The following is a 15,966-nucleotide window of genomic DNA, read 5'->3' as shown; positions in this document are numbered from 1 at the left end:
GCAAACAAATAGCACCAAGAGGTTAACTCACTCAAGGTGTTGGCTATAGTAAAAACAGATCAAAACTCAGTTTCTACAACTTATCTGGGAGTCTTCCTCTCATTTTCATGCTCATAGTGAATGTAGACTGCATCTCACTTAATACGTACTCTGGCCCGCAGTCAGCTAGACAATATTAGTCCAAGAGCTCCGAGTGGGGTTATAGCCTTGGCCACTGTGAGGACCACTGACAATAGTGGACATGTGAAGTCTCAGAGAACAACTTGGGTAAAATGCTTAAAAAGCAGGGACAGATCCATTTTCCTTCAGCTTTAGCTTCAAATTATGGTCATTTATTTTTGAAGTGGGAAGAGGAAATGGACTAGGGATGAAATAAATAACAGATATTTGAACATTTACTGTCTCCACTTTACTTTTGAAGAAACTGAGACTCAAGGCTGTGTAGTTTGTATGAAAGCCACAGAGCTGGGAGGCTAATTTAGGCCTACCTGATGCCACAACCTGAGTTCTTAAATGTGACCAAAAAAGTAAAGGGGAACCTGGGTGGGTGACTCCATTGCCTGCTGGGAATTCTGGGCTGTAGTGGAGCTACCCATATAGTATCAGACTGTGGGCTCTCAAAGCACTCCCCTTAATTTACAGTGGATTTTTACCAGACTAATATCATTGACTAGTAGGCTTTGCTGAACTTCCTATTAAGGAAAGTTTGCCTGCCTGTGCAGCAAAGACCCCACGGTAATTTCTTTTTTAGCAGATTGGCTTGTACTTGGATCCAGTTATTCCAGAAATCAGTAAAACTTCTTTTTATCTGAGTACTAAAGAAAAAGGTTCTTTTTGTTAGCCAAGGATTAACTAGACCCCTCACTTCCACCCGGCCCCCTTTTTTTTGAAGGATCCTGAAGTCTGCTTATTTACAAAGGAATTTCATTAGAGTTGGTTAGCAATATGTGAACAAGTTAAGATGTTCCCACTTCAAGGGGGATAAATAACAAATCAAACTAACTTGCTGTTTAAGAAGCAGGATTAGCAGTGGGCTCAGCATTGGCCTCCCCTTCAGTGTTCTCATTCATGCAACTCACTTCATCTAGTTATGCAGAGCGGGAGTAGATTTTAACCGCTTTTAAATCATATTGCTAATGACTCTTAGCCCATTCATGGGCTGTTTGAAGGAAGGAGAGAGGTGGGAGTGGGGTTTAGTGTGGATATCCTTTAGGAGAAAGCTTAGGAATTAGAGAGAGGTTGCAAGTAAAGGTAAGGAGGATATTCTTCACTTACACACTGACCTTGAGAAAGGCACCTCTCTTCACAGGGTACGTTGGAGCTAGTTTCAAAAAGAATTAAATACACCTGAAACTAATTTTATTTATTATATTTATTTCTTCTGAGAGAGAGTGTGAGTGGGAGGAGGGGCAAAGAGAGAGAGGGAGAGAATCTGACAGCACAAAGCCTGACGTGGGAGTTGAACTCATGAACCGTGATCATGACCTGAGCTGAAATAGAGTCGGACGCTTAACTGGCTGAGCCACCCAGGCGCCGCCCCTCCCCCCCACCTTTTAAATTTATTTTCAATTTATTTTATTGAAACTAATTGTATATGTCAGTTATACCTCACTTTTAAAAAGAGGTTATTTCAGGGGCGCCTGGGTGGCGCAGTCGGTTAAGCGTCTGACTTCAGCCAGGTCACGATCTCGCGGTCCGTGAGTTCGAGCCCCGCGTCAGGCTCTGGGCTGATGGCTGGGAGCCTGGAGCCTGTATCCGATTCTGTGTCTCCCTCTCTCTCTGCCCCTCCCCCGTTCATGCTCTGTCTCTCTCTGTCCCAAAAATAAATAAACGTTGAAAAAAAAAACTTTTAAAAAGAGGTTATTTCATGACACAGGAAAATTCTATGAAATTCATATTTCGGTGTTTATAGCTAAAATTTTATTGCAGTCTGTGTTCATCCATTTACATATAATCTGTGGCTGCTTTTGTGCTACGGTGGCATAGTTGAGTACCTGTTGCAGGAATCGAACGGGGTGCAAAGCCTAAACCACTTTACCACCCATCCCTTTAAAGAAAAACTTTGCTGATTGTTGGATTGGTGAGTAGTCTCAGATGCTTACCTGACTGAATGTATGTATCACAGGAAGCTCACAAGACTCTTTCCATATTACTTGGTAGCCTCTAGCCCCCAAAGAAATCTGTATAAGCCAGGTGTCAGAAGTTTACTGTGAACTTGCAGCTTCTTTAGGTCTTAATCCATTTTTTTCTTACTCATTTTCCCAACAGAGTCCTACTGGCCAGACTCAGGTTACCTGTTTCCCTAAGCATGGCTCTGCCCAGTGATGTCTAAACAACAAAGAAAATTTCTGTTCTAAAGAACTTGACTGTCTTACTCCTTATGTAAGCTGTGTCACCCCTTATGTAGCTCTTCTTCCTCTCAAATAGGGGCTGGGAGAGTAGCAGGTGAAAACAGCCTCTTTACTTCCTCAGTTGTAGAGACTCTGTATTCTTAGCTGCGAATGAATGAATGAATGAATGAATGAATGAATGAATGAATCCAGTCCCCAGGGACTGACTCAGCACCTTGTGCCTGCCTTTTAAAGGCACTGAAACCCAATTGAAACAGAAACTGGAAATAAAATCAGTAGCATGTCTATTATTGCAGGTGCCTGGTGTTTGGTATTAATTATTGCTCAAAGGACCAAGAAACAACAAGGCAGAATTTTTCAAAATAGGATTCTGGACAATGTAGATGATAGTCACCTGGAGAGTTTGTGTTAAACTCTACATAATCTGGGGATGATATAAGTCCCAGGTGTTAGGAAAGTTTGAGAACCACTGCTCTCAAGCATTCAATTTTTTTCTTTATACCTTAATCCGTTTAAACTAAAACAATTTTTAAAGGTCATAGAATTCTTTGGACAGCAAGTGTAGGCATCAGTAGAGGTCATTTTACAGATTGGGAAACAGACCAGAGCAGAGAAATAAATTAAGGACCCCATTAGGACATTGCATAAAGGACACTCAGAGTTGCTCTAAGAATTGACTTTTTAAATATGTCATTTAGTTCTCGGCATAATAATAATGTGAGCAGCCTGTTCTGGACCCTGATTATGTCTATAAACCACAGCTCAGAAGACCTTATAGTTAATTAGGTAACATACTTTTTTTTGAAGACAATTTGGTGGTCCTATCGCTGAAATCTGAGTTCTTTAAAAAAAATTTTTTAATGTAATTAATTGGGAATGAGAACCAGAGGAAGAGAGGAAGATGAACTTGAATTTAAGGAACATAATGGAAGGAAGGAGTAGGATGGGAGAGAAGGTTGTAAAATAAGTTAAAATAGGGTGCATAGACAGGAAGAGCCTGAAAAGACAGATTAAGGTAATTGTAGTGTTGTAAAAGCATAAAAGAAGTCCAAGAAATTTAAATGCGGAAGTAGACTGACTGGAAGAAAAACATCCTCTGACCATTTAACCCCTTTTTTGTGTGGGATTGAGGCCTAAAGCAAACCAGTTGGATGCTTCATTTGTGTCTTTTTCTTGACAAGCTCCTTAAAGGCAACATCTGGCCACTAACAGTTGCTGATGTTTAAGAACCACAGCAGGTTCTCTTAAGGGTTTTTAAATCAATGTGTAGCATTTCTTTTGAATATGTAGATACTTTGGGAAATGTGAAAGGTTTTAGAAATTTGAAGTTGTGTTGCTGATAAAAGGAGTTGAAAATACGAGATGTCTATCTTTGAGCATCTCTGAGTTATTTTTTATTAAAAATTTTTTTTTTCCTAATGTTTATTTTTGAGAGAGAGACACAGAGCTAGAGCAGGGGAGGAGCAGAGAGAGGGGGAGACATAGAATCTGAAGCAGGGTCCAGGCTCTGAGCTGTCAGCATAGAGCACGACGCGGGGCTTAAACTCACAAACCGTGAGATTGTGACTTGAGCCGATGTTGGACGCTTAAACAGACTGAGCCACCCAGGCGCTCCAACTCTGAGTTTTTTAATGCAGTGCACTTCTGAATTTCTGATGATGAAGTATTACCAAGTATTGAATATTGAGGAGAAAGACACAAGCAATTTGCAAAATAATCGGTAAGATTTATTTAAGTTTGACCCAAGTCTGTGACAAAAGGTCTTGTATATATACAGTACACATTTGGGGAAAACAAATACAAATGATAATTTGACTTTAAAAATTGGAAATGTTACTAGTCCCTTCCCTCATTCTTGATTTGCTTTAGAGCTGAATTCTCCCAACATTTTTCTTTTAAATTCCAGAGTTCTTTGAGCTTTTAGCCAGAACACCATCTGTCCTCCTTACTTTGAAAGGCTATTAACTATGCCCTGGAATTTTGGAAATGTTCTCATTGAGAATTGCTGTAAAATAGTGATAAGGACTCTTCTGTGGGCTACAAATTTAAATCGGCCACTGTTATGATGGATCACAGAGCAGGTTTCCCAGGTTGAAACCAGATTACCATTGGTAAAGTCTGAATTTAGAGAGCTGGGGGGGAGGGAAGGAATTTAGAGTTCTTGCACCCCTCAGTTATTTTTCCTTCCTGCTTTTAGTTTGGCATTAAGTTCCTGTGGAGATTCACACACCCTTGATACTGACCACACTCCCGGATACCAGTCTTTTATCACCAAAACCAGCTTGTTATCTGTCCTAGACAAATTTTTAAAGTGCTGGCACATACTGGGTATAGAGTATTAAGTAGAAGTGTTGATTTTATTTAAACTCCAGCTTCTGGAGATGTTGTATCCATAGGTTTGAAAGTGAGGGAGCAAGGAGAAGATGCAAGGATTTATCCCAGTAAACGTGATTTAATAAATGAGCAGCAGGTGATGAATATCTTCTTAAGAAAATTAATTTCTTTGGGGCGTCCGGGTGGCTCAGTCAGTTAAGCATCCAACTCTTGATTTTGGCTCAGGTCATGATACACTGGTTCTGTGAGTTCACGCCCCAAGTTGGGCTCTGCACTGAGGTTCAGTGCTGAGCCTCCTTGGGATTCTCTCTCTCTCTCTCTCTCTCTCTCTCTCTCTCTCTCTCTCTCTCTCTGCCACTCCTTCATGCTCACTTGCATGTGCGTGCGCACTCTCTCAAAATAAATAAACTTAAAAAAAATTAATTTCTTCACCCCGTGCTTTCACCCAAATGATTCCAGTGCCCACCTTCCTAATGCAGTGGTTGTATATTTATGTATCATCTCTGATGAGGTTATCTTTGGCAAAGTTGTATTGTGACTGCCTCCTTGGGGAGGGCAGCTTTTGGTTGAATAGCTATTCCTCATCCCCATCCTTCATACACTTGATGACTGTCTTTGGAGGAGGAGCCCATCATATTATACAGCTGCATTAAGTCTCAAAACTTGTCATTAAAGGTCATCGAAAATGAGGTCTGGCTCAAAACATGGCAAAGAGCTCTTTATACCAGAAAAGTCTCTGCCTTTGTTTACAAGGAAGCAGAGGACTCTTTTCTCCTGCCCTGATCTGATTACCCTAATAGTTTAGGAGAATGGTGGAGTGGTAAATGCTTTTTAAGGTCATGGAATAGTTGACAAAATGATCAGTAACATTTGCCAATTCCTTAGCCTTTTCTCATAGTGTAAATGTTTATGCTTGAGTTGAATAGTGATTGCATTAGAGACCCTGAGCAGAATAAGCTTGGCAAATACTGTTAGCCACCTACTGATTGCAGCTAAACTAATGCAAATGTTTCCATGCAGGTGGTGTTAACTGGTGTTAACATCCCTTAAAACTTGTAGGTTTTTTAGACTTCTGGGTACAGGACTGTTAGAGCAAGTCGGTTTGTTATTTCTTCATAAGTGCTTTTCTTACCTGGATCTGTAGACAGGTAAGAAAATCAGATAAGCTTTTATTTGTCATTGGCTTGTTGTGCAAGATGAATGGGCATGATTGCTGCCTTAAATGCATGTGTAGAACCTGAACTCTGAGTTATTTGGAATGATTGAGTAGGCTTGATTTAGTTCTATGTAAATTAATCATGAAGAGGGGTCAGTAATAGTTGTACGTAATTGACAGTTTGTAATTTTGTGGCGCTTAGCCAGGAATTCCATTACAACCATACACAAGGAATTTGACTGACTTTTGAGATAAAATAAGGTCACTTAAATATTCTGAACCCCAGTTTCTTCATCTGTAAGAGAGGTGAGTTTATTTACTAAGGCTACAGGTATCTGAGTTGATGATCAACAGAGATTTGAAGCTCTTAATCACTGACCTGTGCTGCCTTCTTATAGACCCAATAGTCAAGTGATGTAAAATATATATATATATATATTTATTTATTTATTTTGAGAGAGAGAATGAGCAGTGAGCAGGGGAGGGCCATAGAGAAAGGGGGAGAGAGAGAATATGAATCCCGAACAGGCTCTGAGCTGTCAGCACAGGAGCCTTCAAACTCCTGAAGCGTGAAATTATGAACTGAGCCAAACTCAAGAGTTGGACGCTTAACCTGACTGAGCCACCCAGGCGCCCCTAGTTAGGTGACTTACCCCAGGTCATACAGTAAGTGGACAAGAATTTGAATCAGCTATTTTTCATTCTGTTAAACTGGTCGGCTTCCTCCAGCTTCCTTCAGAAGTTGTCTTCCAGCATTCTGTGCTACTCTGTAACGTCCATAATCAGCATTAGGGTTTAGTCATGATTTTTTGTGCTTACTGCATCATTCTTGAACATATCTAACCAAATTCTTTTGGTTTTGTTTTTCATATAATTTTGTGTGTGTGTGTGTGTGTGTGTGTGTGTGTGTATCTGGTTTTCTTAATGGGGAATGAACTCTTTCCTTATGCCGGGTTTGACACTGATTTGACAACATGGAGCTGACTCTCTACCTGGTTTCCAAACCTGCAGCTTCATTGTGAGCCTGGGATTAGACCAGCTTTCAGGGACTTGATAAGAGTTGGATTGAATTTTGCTGGACTTACTTGATACTGATGTTTCTTATTCTTAGGTATTTGGTTTCCTTTCTATCTAAGCAGAAGATTAGGACTCTAAAGCTACAAGAAGTAGGAGTGCATCTATATCTTTTTTTAAGACACTGCTTTTGGAACACATGGCTTTCGAGAGGCAAATTAAATATAACTCTGGAATTTTATTTTTTTAATATGCCCCTTGCAAGAATCAACTCTGTCATTTCCTAGCTGGCAGAAAGTAGATCGCACTTAATTTTTGCTCAGTCATGAAGAAGATGAATTTTTCAGCAAAATCAAACAGTAATAATTGACAGTTGACTTCAATTGTTCATCTGCCAAGAATGCCCTCTCTCCTTCTACTTTCCTAACCCTTTTGCCTTTAGTAAGACTTAGGTCACACACTGCCTCCGCCAGGGAGCCTAAGTTTACTCCTCACTGCCCTCTTGGACCCTGGCTCTTTATTTCTTCTTGTTCCCTGGTTGTTTCCCCTCATCATTCTATTTTTCACTTGGAAACAAAGGAGTCATTAAGCCTTGTTTCAGTTATTTTTACTTTTTTTTTTTTTTTAATGGAGAAAAAGACCGGGTTTTAAAGGGGGGGGGGGGGCCAGGGGGGGGGGAGAGAGAGAGAGAGAGAGAGAGAGAGAGGGAGGGAGGGAGATTCTCAAGCAGGCTCCATGCTCATCATGAAGCCTGACCCGGGGCTCCATCTCATGACCCCAGGATCATGACTGGAACTGAAACCAAGAGCTGGATACTCAACCAACTGAGCCACCCAGGCACCCCCAATTATCTTTACCCTTAAGACTCTTTTCAAAATGTCCATAAATTAAGTAATTCTACTGCTTTACTACCCTTAATGAAAGATAGCAGGAGGGCAGTAAAGTAGAAAATTCTGCCATCAGTTAAGAGATGGGGAGGTCATGACATCCATATGTTTCATGTGTAGACTGGGGAAAATGTCTATTATCTTTATAAAAAGTTTGCATAGTTTCTAAATATGAGCATCATGATGCAATAAAACACTGTTGCTTTAATGTTAATCATTTGACATTTGAGATTTTTGGGGTTAAGAAATGAAATTTAATCTATTTTAGCAAGTCTCAAATTTAAAAAGGTTTTCTCTGCCTTCACATATGCATGGAGCAGCATAAATTTTCTTTCTTGGGAGTGTGTCTTCAGGCTGAATTCCTAGATACGGGTTGCTGGGTTAAAAGAAGTTGTGTATAAGTTAGTTTTGTTAGACATTGCCAAATTCCCCCTCCACAGAGGTTAATGAACTATGTGCACTTTTAAGATGTTAAAAGAGGCAAAAGTGTGTCTCAGATTTGAGGAAATTGGCACCACCCAGAGTTGTAAAAACCAGAGATGACATGTGAAGCCTACTAACTTGCATGGAGAACTCACCTAATAGGAGATAGCCATTAATATTATCTTCTGTGAAACGGCGAGAATATTTTCTTAGAAGAGTCATAAGAAAATTGAATAAAACTGTGTTTCTGAGTACTCTAGCATGGTTCTGGCACATATATTAGTGCCCCTTTTTTCTTGCTTGCTTTGGGCCGTGGTTGTTTGGCTCCGTGTCTTAAATATCTTACTAGATTGTAAACTCCTTGAGGGTTGAGCTCATGTCTGATGAATCTTCAGCAGGACGCTTTGGATTTAATAATATATTAAAAATGGTTGTACCTGAATTAACCCTAAGAATATAATTCTGAATCTAGTAGTAAAAGATTTCCTTTTCTTTTGCACACGAACCATCAAATCCTTATGTTATGCTAGCCAGCAACTTATCCTGAGAATTATGTCCTGAGGACACACAGGTATTTTCCTCTTTTGTCACTTGGAAGTGTCTTTACTTAAAATCTTTATTAACTTTAAGGAACACCTTAGATAATATTGGCAAGAGATGTTGATTGCTATTCTGTTTGTTCATTTACTTATCTGTCTTTATAACTCCAGTGAAGTCAGTGAAAGGAATTAGCAGTTAGCCTGTTTCCTCAAGGCTGCCTTCTTTCAGGGGTCATCCCCCCATGTCTTCTCAAAATTTTTAATGCTAGCCTTTGGAACAGTTTTTGTCAAGTTATTAGGTGACCTAACTTTACAACCAATGAGGTTTTCTAGGGATTTTATATGTAGTGGTTTACATCTTACATTTCTAATCTATCAGTCAAGTTCAACACCATTCTTTTTGCATTAACAGATGCTTAAAGTGGCAAGATCCTTTCTCTAAAACATTTTTTTTCCAACGTTTACTTATTTTTTGGGGGGACAGAGAGAGACAGAGCATGAATGGGGGAGGGGCAGAGAGAGAGGGAGACACAGAATCGGAAACAGGCTCCAGGCTCTGAGCCATCAGCCCAGAGCGGGGCTCGAACTCACGGACCGCGAGATGGTGACCTGGCTGAAGTCGGATGCTTAACCGACTGCGCCACCCAGGCGCCCCTCTCTAAAACATTTTAACAGTATCTATTCTTAGATGAATTCCAGTTAAGGGGAAGGGGTACATACTTATTGAAGTGATCTTTAAGGCCTTTAGTCTGCTTTCTATAAATATTTTCGCCATGAGGGACATAGATCAGTTTGCCCTTATTGGCTTCACTTTTTCACTTACTGGCTTCTCTTCTGAGCAACATCTGTAGTTGGATGGTCTACTGTTACCCTAAGTATAATATGACTTGAGTTAGTTTTATCATTTCTCCATTCTTCCCCTGACCTGCATCTTCGTTCTGCACAGCTTTCCTGTGTCTGTGAAAGCACGTTGTTCCCCTAATCACCTACACCCAGTCTTTGAGTTCTCTTTGACTCTTCTTCTGAATGTATTTACTATACACAATCTATGGAGTTCCTGGAACTGGGTTCTATTTCCATTTTCTTCAGCATGCTTTTACATTTTCCCTTTCTTTCTCCACTCCTTGCTATCACTTTTTCCTAGACTGCTTAAAAAACCATTAGCTAGTTATTTTGATTTTACCTTTCCATTCATGTTGCCCTTCAACTAATCTTCTTTAAGTATGGCTTTTATTTTGTTCCTTTTCTGCTTGAAGTGGCTCCCTGTCACCCTTAGAGTAGGACACCCTGGCTCATGGGTTAATGTTATCTATCAAACTTTTCTCTCTCTGCTCCTTAACACAAATCCTTTCTTGGGCTAAGCTAGTCTTCTCCTTGTATCCTTATGTCATAAAAAAGTAAGGGATTGGAAGGGAAGAAGCTTAAAGATAGTGTTCAGCTTTTTATTATTAAAACTTTCAAACATGAACAGCAGTAGAGAGAGTAGTATAATGAATGAACTCCATGTATCTTACACCCCCACTTCAGTAACTCAACTTTTTGCCAATCTTGTTTCATCTTTCCCCGTATCCCCCTGATTTTTTTTCTTGCCTTGAGCATATTTTAAAGCAAATTCCAGATAGCATTTACCTGGAAGTACTTCTGTATGCATCTGTAGAGGTTATTTATCAATTTACCTGGTGTAGATCATCTCTATAGTTTCTCTGTCAGTTGGTAATTGTGTTTGTTTATACACTGTTGATGTTCTGCAGGTGTCTCATTTTACCTCTCTGTCAGTTCTCCTCGGAGGACCCAGCCTGCCATGTGGAGCTATACTATAGCCATTCACATATTTGAAGTTGTCATATATTAGAGTTTCTGGTACCTGTCATGTCACACATAGCACAGTTTGAGCATATGATCGATACGATAGATATGTAATAACGTCTTTTGAAATTAAGGCACTTGGTTTTATATGTTTGACCTGAGTCTTATTTATATCATTGGATTATTAGCTACAGCCTTAAGTTTCTTACCAGACATTTTAGTTACGAGTTTTTAGATTAGCAATTGCTTTAAAAGACCTGACCTGGCTTTAAAATCAGTTTTGAAGTTTTGTGCCCTTAAAAAGATAATGTTATTGGCAGAATAGTTCCCTGAAACCTACCTGGAATTACTTACAGTTCATCTTTTACTTAGTTTCCTTTTTTTTAAGTTTAGTGCTTTTTAATGAATTAAACTACTTTTTCCTTGTGTATATGAGTATTTGGCAAATCTTGGTGATTTTTAAAAATAGCTTTTATTATATAAGTGATTCATCATGGGCAAAAATTGGAAAACAAGGCAAAGAAAGCAACACACAATCTCAGTTTTCTCATAAATTTACCAACCACAGAGAGATACTTTTAACATTTGGGTGTCTGTCTTCTAGTCTTTTTAATATTGTTTGTTTATGTATGTGTTAACTTATACAGAGAGCAATTAAAAAAAAAAAATATTGTGTCCTTGCCATTACTCTGGCCATAATAGCAGATCCTAATGTTCTGTTTCTTATTTGTTAAATCTGACCCGTAAACAAAATCAAAACACACAGACTTCATTCCAGGTTGTAGTGCTGGTGGCATGTTTTGTTATTATTGTGGTTTTAACCGTAAGTTGTTAGTTTGGGGCAGACATAATGTGGGTATTTATTACTGTCGTAAACAGGGGTCACCACCTTTGTGTATTGGATTAACTCAGCATTTTATAATTCTAGACTTGAGACTTTGAGAAGTTAGAGGGTTCTGTGTGCTAAGTGGAAGATTGGGTTTAAGTTCTTTTTTTTTTTTTTTTGACACCGTATGATTTTATTTTTCCCATCTCTTTGGGATGAGAATTCTTATAGCTAGGGATATGGTCATCAAATTTTTGTTTCTCTAGGGCCTGGCACAGGATAGATGCTTAGTGGATTATGCCAAATGTGGCTTTTTTTGCTGTGAGCCAGGAATGGGATGAGCATGCACATTGCCTGCACATTATTGTTAGTTATCTATTGTTACACAGAACATGTGTTCCACAAAACATGTTACCTCAAAGTTTATAGCTTAAAACAACAAACACTTGTTTTCTCATGTAGTTTCTGTGAGCCTGGAATCCGGGAGCAGCTTAGCTGGGTGGTTTTGGCTCAGGGTCTGTCATGAAATTGGAGTTGTCTGGAGACATAACTGAAACTGGAGGACCTACTTCTGAGATTGTTTTCTCCGATGGCTGTTCTTAGAATTTCACTTTCTCACTGCATGGGCCTCTCCACTAGTGTTGCTTGAGTGTCCTAACAGTATGGCACCTGGCTCCCCCCAGAACAAGAAGAAAGATCCAGCACCATTCATGACCTGGTGGCAAAAGTCTCATACTGACATTTCCATTTTATCCTGGTTTTTAGGAACGAGTTACCAGATCTAGCCTATACTCAAGGAGAAGAAAATTAGGCTACACTTCTTGAACAGAGAAGTGTCAGAGAATCTGTTGGACAGATTTTAAAAAACCACCACACATGTTTTGGGTACATAAACTTCCAATTGATTCATATTCAGCACTTGGTGTGACCTGACCCCAGTGAGCCACATTTTTAATAGGCCCTTGGAATAATTCTCATATGCAATAAAATTTAAGAGTCACTAACATAAATATGCAGAGAGATACCATGTTCACAGATCAAAAGACCTAATGATTTTTTTATGTCACTTCTCCACATTGTCCTGTGAAAACAAACTTCTCAGCTGTTTTTTTCTTCTTTTTGGAATTTGGCAAACTGAATATAAAACTTTCATGGAAATGCAGAAGATGTAGAGTAGCCAAAACAGTTTTGAAAAAGAACAAAACTACTTTTATGACCCGATATTAGAACATACTGTGAAAAGAAAATTAGTGTGAAACTATAGTAGTCAAAATAGTCTGTGTTTGTGTCATAGAGTCCAGAAATAAGACTTAAGATTATGTGGTCACTTCATTTTCAACATATAGGCCAAGGCAGTTCAATGAGGAAAGGGCTATCTCTTTAAGAAACGGCGCTGCAGCAACTGGATATCTTTATAATTTTAAAAATGTGCCCTATCCTTTACCTCTGTAAAATTCCTAGGAAAAATTCACAATACATATATCCAGCCAAAAAACTGTAATCTAAAGTGTATAAAGAGTTCTTATAAAACTCAATAAGAGGACATACATGTATATATACATACATATGTGTGTGTGTGTATGTATACATATACATACATACAGGTATGTATGTATATATGTACGTATGTGTGTGTATATATATTTTTTTAAGTTTATTTTGAAAGAGAGAGCACACGTGCACATGGGGAAAGGAGAGAGAGAGAGAGAGAATCCCAAGCAAACTCTGCACTGTCAGTGTGGAGCCCAGTGCAGAGCTTGAACCCACAAACCGTGAGATCATGACTTGAGCTGAAGTCAGACACTTAACTGACTGAGCCACCCAGATGCCCAAGAAGACAAATGTTTTTAAAATGAGGGAAGGATTTGAAGAGATACTTCACCAAAGAAGATACATGAGTGGCCAGTAAGCATGTGAAAAGATGCCCGTTATTTAATTAGGAAGCTGGATTAAAACAACAGTGAGATACCACTACATACCTGCTAGAATGGCTAAAATTAAAGACAGTACTGAGTGTTAGAGAATTTATAGCAGTTGGAGCTCTTAACGCATATTGGTGGGAATATATAATAGTACAACCACTTTGGAAAACAATTTGGCAGTTTTGTATAAAGTTAAACATATACTGGGGTGCCTGGGTGGCTCAGCTGGCTAAGTGTCTGACTTCAGCTCAAGTCATGATCTCACAGTTCATGGGTTCGAGCCCCACTTTGGGCTGTGTGCTGACAGCTTAGAGGCTAAAGCCTGCTTCAGATTCTGTGTCTCCCCCTCTCCGTGCCTCTCCCCCGCTCATGCTCTGTCTCTTTCTCAAGAATGAATAAATGTTAAAAAAAAATTTTTTTAAGTTAAACATATACTTATATAACCCTGTGATTTCACTACTAAGTATGTACCCAAAAGAAGTGCAAACATGTCTACAAAAAGACTTATATATGAATGTTCATAGCAGATTCATTCATGATAACCTAGAAACGACTCAGATGTACATCAACAAGTGAATAAGTAAATTGCAGTATATCCATAACAGTGGGATTCCACTCAGCAGTAAAATCTTAACCAGCTGCTGATAGATCCAGCAACATGGATGAATGTCAAAAGTATCATGCTAAGAAGTCAGACACGACAGTAAATCCTGTATGATTTCATTTATATAAAACTTTAGACATATCCATAGTGCTAGCAAATTAGTGGTTGCTTTCAGCAGGAGGGGGCTGGGGGGGGAAGATGGGGATTGACAGGGAATGGATGCAAGGGAAACGTTCTGGGGTGATGGGATTGTTCTAAATCTTGATTGTGATGTGGATTATACCTGTGCATATGTTTGTTAGACTTACCACACTGTATCTTTAAAAATGTGTATGTTTTCTGCATAGAAATTATACTTTATTAAAGTTGATTTAAAAGCATATCTCCTAAGGTTTGTATTTTCCAGAACTTATGTAGATAACCATCTCGAGAGTCAGTGTTCAAGATTTATCCTTTTGTATCATTTATGACTTAGTCTCAATGCTACCAGATACAGGGAGAAGAATGCCAAACTGTTACTTCCTTTTATAGTAGAATTCATTCCCATTTCCCCTTCATGTTTGTAACACATGTCTTGGTTTTAGAGGCAGGGTAATGGGATGCCTTGTCTGGGCGGCTTTGTGAAATCTTTCCTTCCAGTGGAGTGTGCTATTATGGCTACCTTCCATTTGAGTCGTGTCATTGTGCTTCTTGACCAACTTGTCAAGATAGGTGGGCAGGAGATAGCTTATGACTCTTCTTAACTGACTCATCTCTTACGGTTGCAGATTCTCATAAACACAAAGATAAACATAAAGATCGAGAACACCGGCACAAAGAACACAAGAAAGACAAGGAGAAGGACCGAGAAAAGTCCAAGCATAGCAACAGGTAAGGGTTAAACCACCAAGTCCTTCATCATTTGGCAGTGGGTTGACTGTGGCTTGGCTCACCTGGAATAGGCCTTAACTTGAGCCATGGGTAAATAGCATGGATAGCAAAGTAAGCAGAGACTGCATTTGATTCCAGAGTTGCTAAGAGTATAGCCTTGATAATTCGGCCTTACTGGGAAGGCTATTGTTCACATCAAGGTTTACAAAGCAAGTATGGTGAATCCTCTTTCAATATATATTTCATTAGAAATATAATTTTTAACTAAGTCCGCTATGGATTCATTGTAACACATGAGGTCCAGAGAACTTTGCTTGATAAAAAGGTGTGACTGGATTGGAGACTCTCTATATATTCTTTCTGTACTTTAAGCAGGCATAAATTAAAATTTCTTACCTTGAGCATCCATGGTCTATGAGCCCCTGAAATCATTTGCAAAGGTTGGATATATGAGATTTTCCTGGAGAGAGCATTTTTTAGTTTCATGAGATTATCAGAAGGGTTCAACTCTTACAGAAGCCAGTGACCACCAATATAAATGAAACTCAGTAGTGCTACCTCAGGGATTCAAGCCTCAGAAAGATGTTTTCATTTTTGCTTTGCTCCCATTTTTTGATGTAGGAAGCAAGTGGTTAAGCCCAAAGACTTTGCATATCTTTGGATATGTAACCCCTTGTTGAGGACTTATGCTTCCATTTTAAGTTAAAGGCAGTTGTTGGGGAACAGTGCTATATGATATCCTCAGAGTGGCCTAAGTTTTGTTAAAAGGGAACGTAAAGATCAATTGTGTGTTGGAATAAGTACCTCTAGCCTAGAGTTTCTTAGAAGTGCATCATTCTTGGCATATTGTCTACAGACAAGTCAAAAGTGAGAATTGTTTTTCCAAGTCTGTTCTTTATGAGCCACTAAAAAATGTTAAGATATTTCTAATGAATTCCTTTTATGAATAAGTCTATGAATCATTAAAAGTACCAGATTAGGGGCGCCTGGGTGGCGCAGTCGGTTAAGTGTCCGACTTCAGCCAGGTCACGATCTCGCGGTCCGTGAGTTCGAGCCCCGCGTCAGGCTCTGGGCTGATGGCTCAGAGCCTGGAGCCTGTTTCCAATGCTGTGTCTCCCTCTCTCTCTGCCCCTCCCCTGTTCATGCTCTGTCTCTCTCTGTCCCAAAAATAAATAAAAACGTTGAGGAAAAAAAAAAAATTAAAAAAAAAAAAAGTACCAGATTAAGGGCGCTG

The 15,966-nt window shown here is 39.2% G+C and overlaps 1 protein-coding gene across 1 annotated transcript in view; it reads left to right on the top strand.

Moving 5' to 3' along the window:
• Positions 1-15,966, top strand: part of TOP1 (DNA topoisomerase I) — a 95,242-nt gene that overhangs the window by 17,243 nt on the left and 62,033 nt on the right. The window contains exon 3 of the mRNA XM_040447058.1: positions 14,630-14,732. Within this exon, the coding sequence (XP_040302992.1) occupies positions 14,630-14,732 (103 nt within the window). The remainder of the gene's footprint in view (positions 1-14,629; positions 14,733-15,966) is intronic.

This window comes from Herpailurus yagouaroundi, unplaced genomic scaffold (assembly GCF_014898765.1).
Source record: "Herpailurus yagouaroundi ecotype Mexico unplaced genomic scaffold, PumYag 196, whole genome shotgun sequence".
In the NCBI taxonomy this organism is placed as follows: domain Eukaryota; kingdom Metazoa; phylum Chordata; class Mammalia; order Carnivora; family Felidae; genus Herpailurus; species Herpailurus yagouaroundi.
This window is presented reverse-complemented; position numbering and strand designations above follow the sequence as displayed.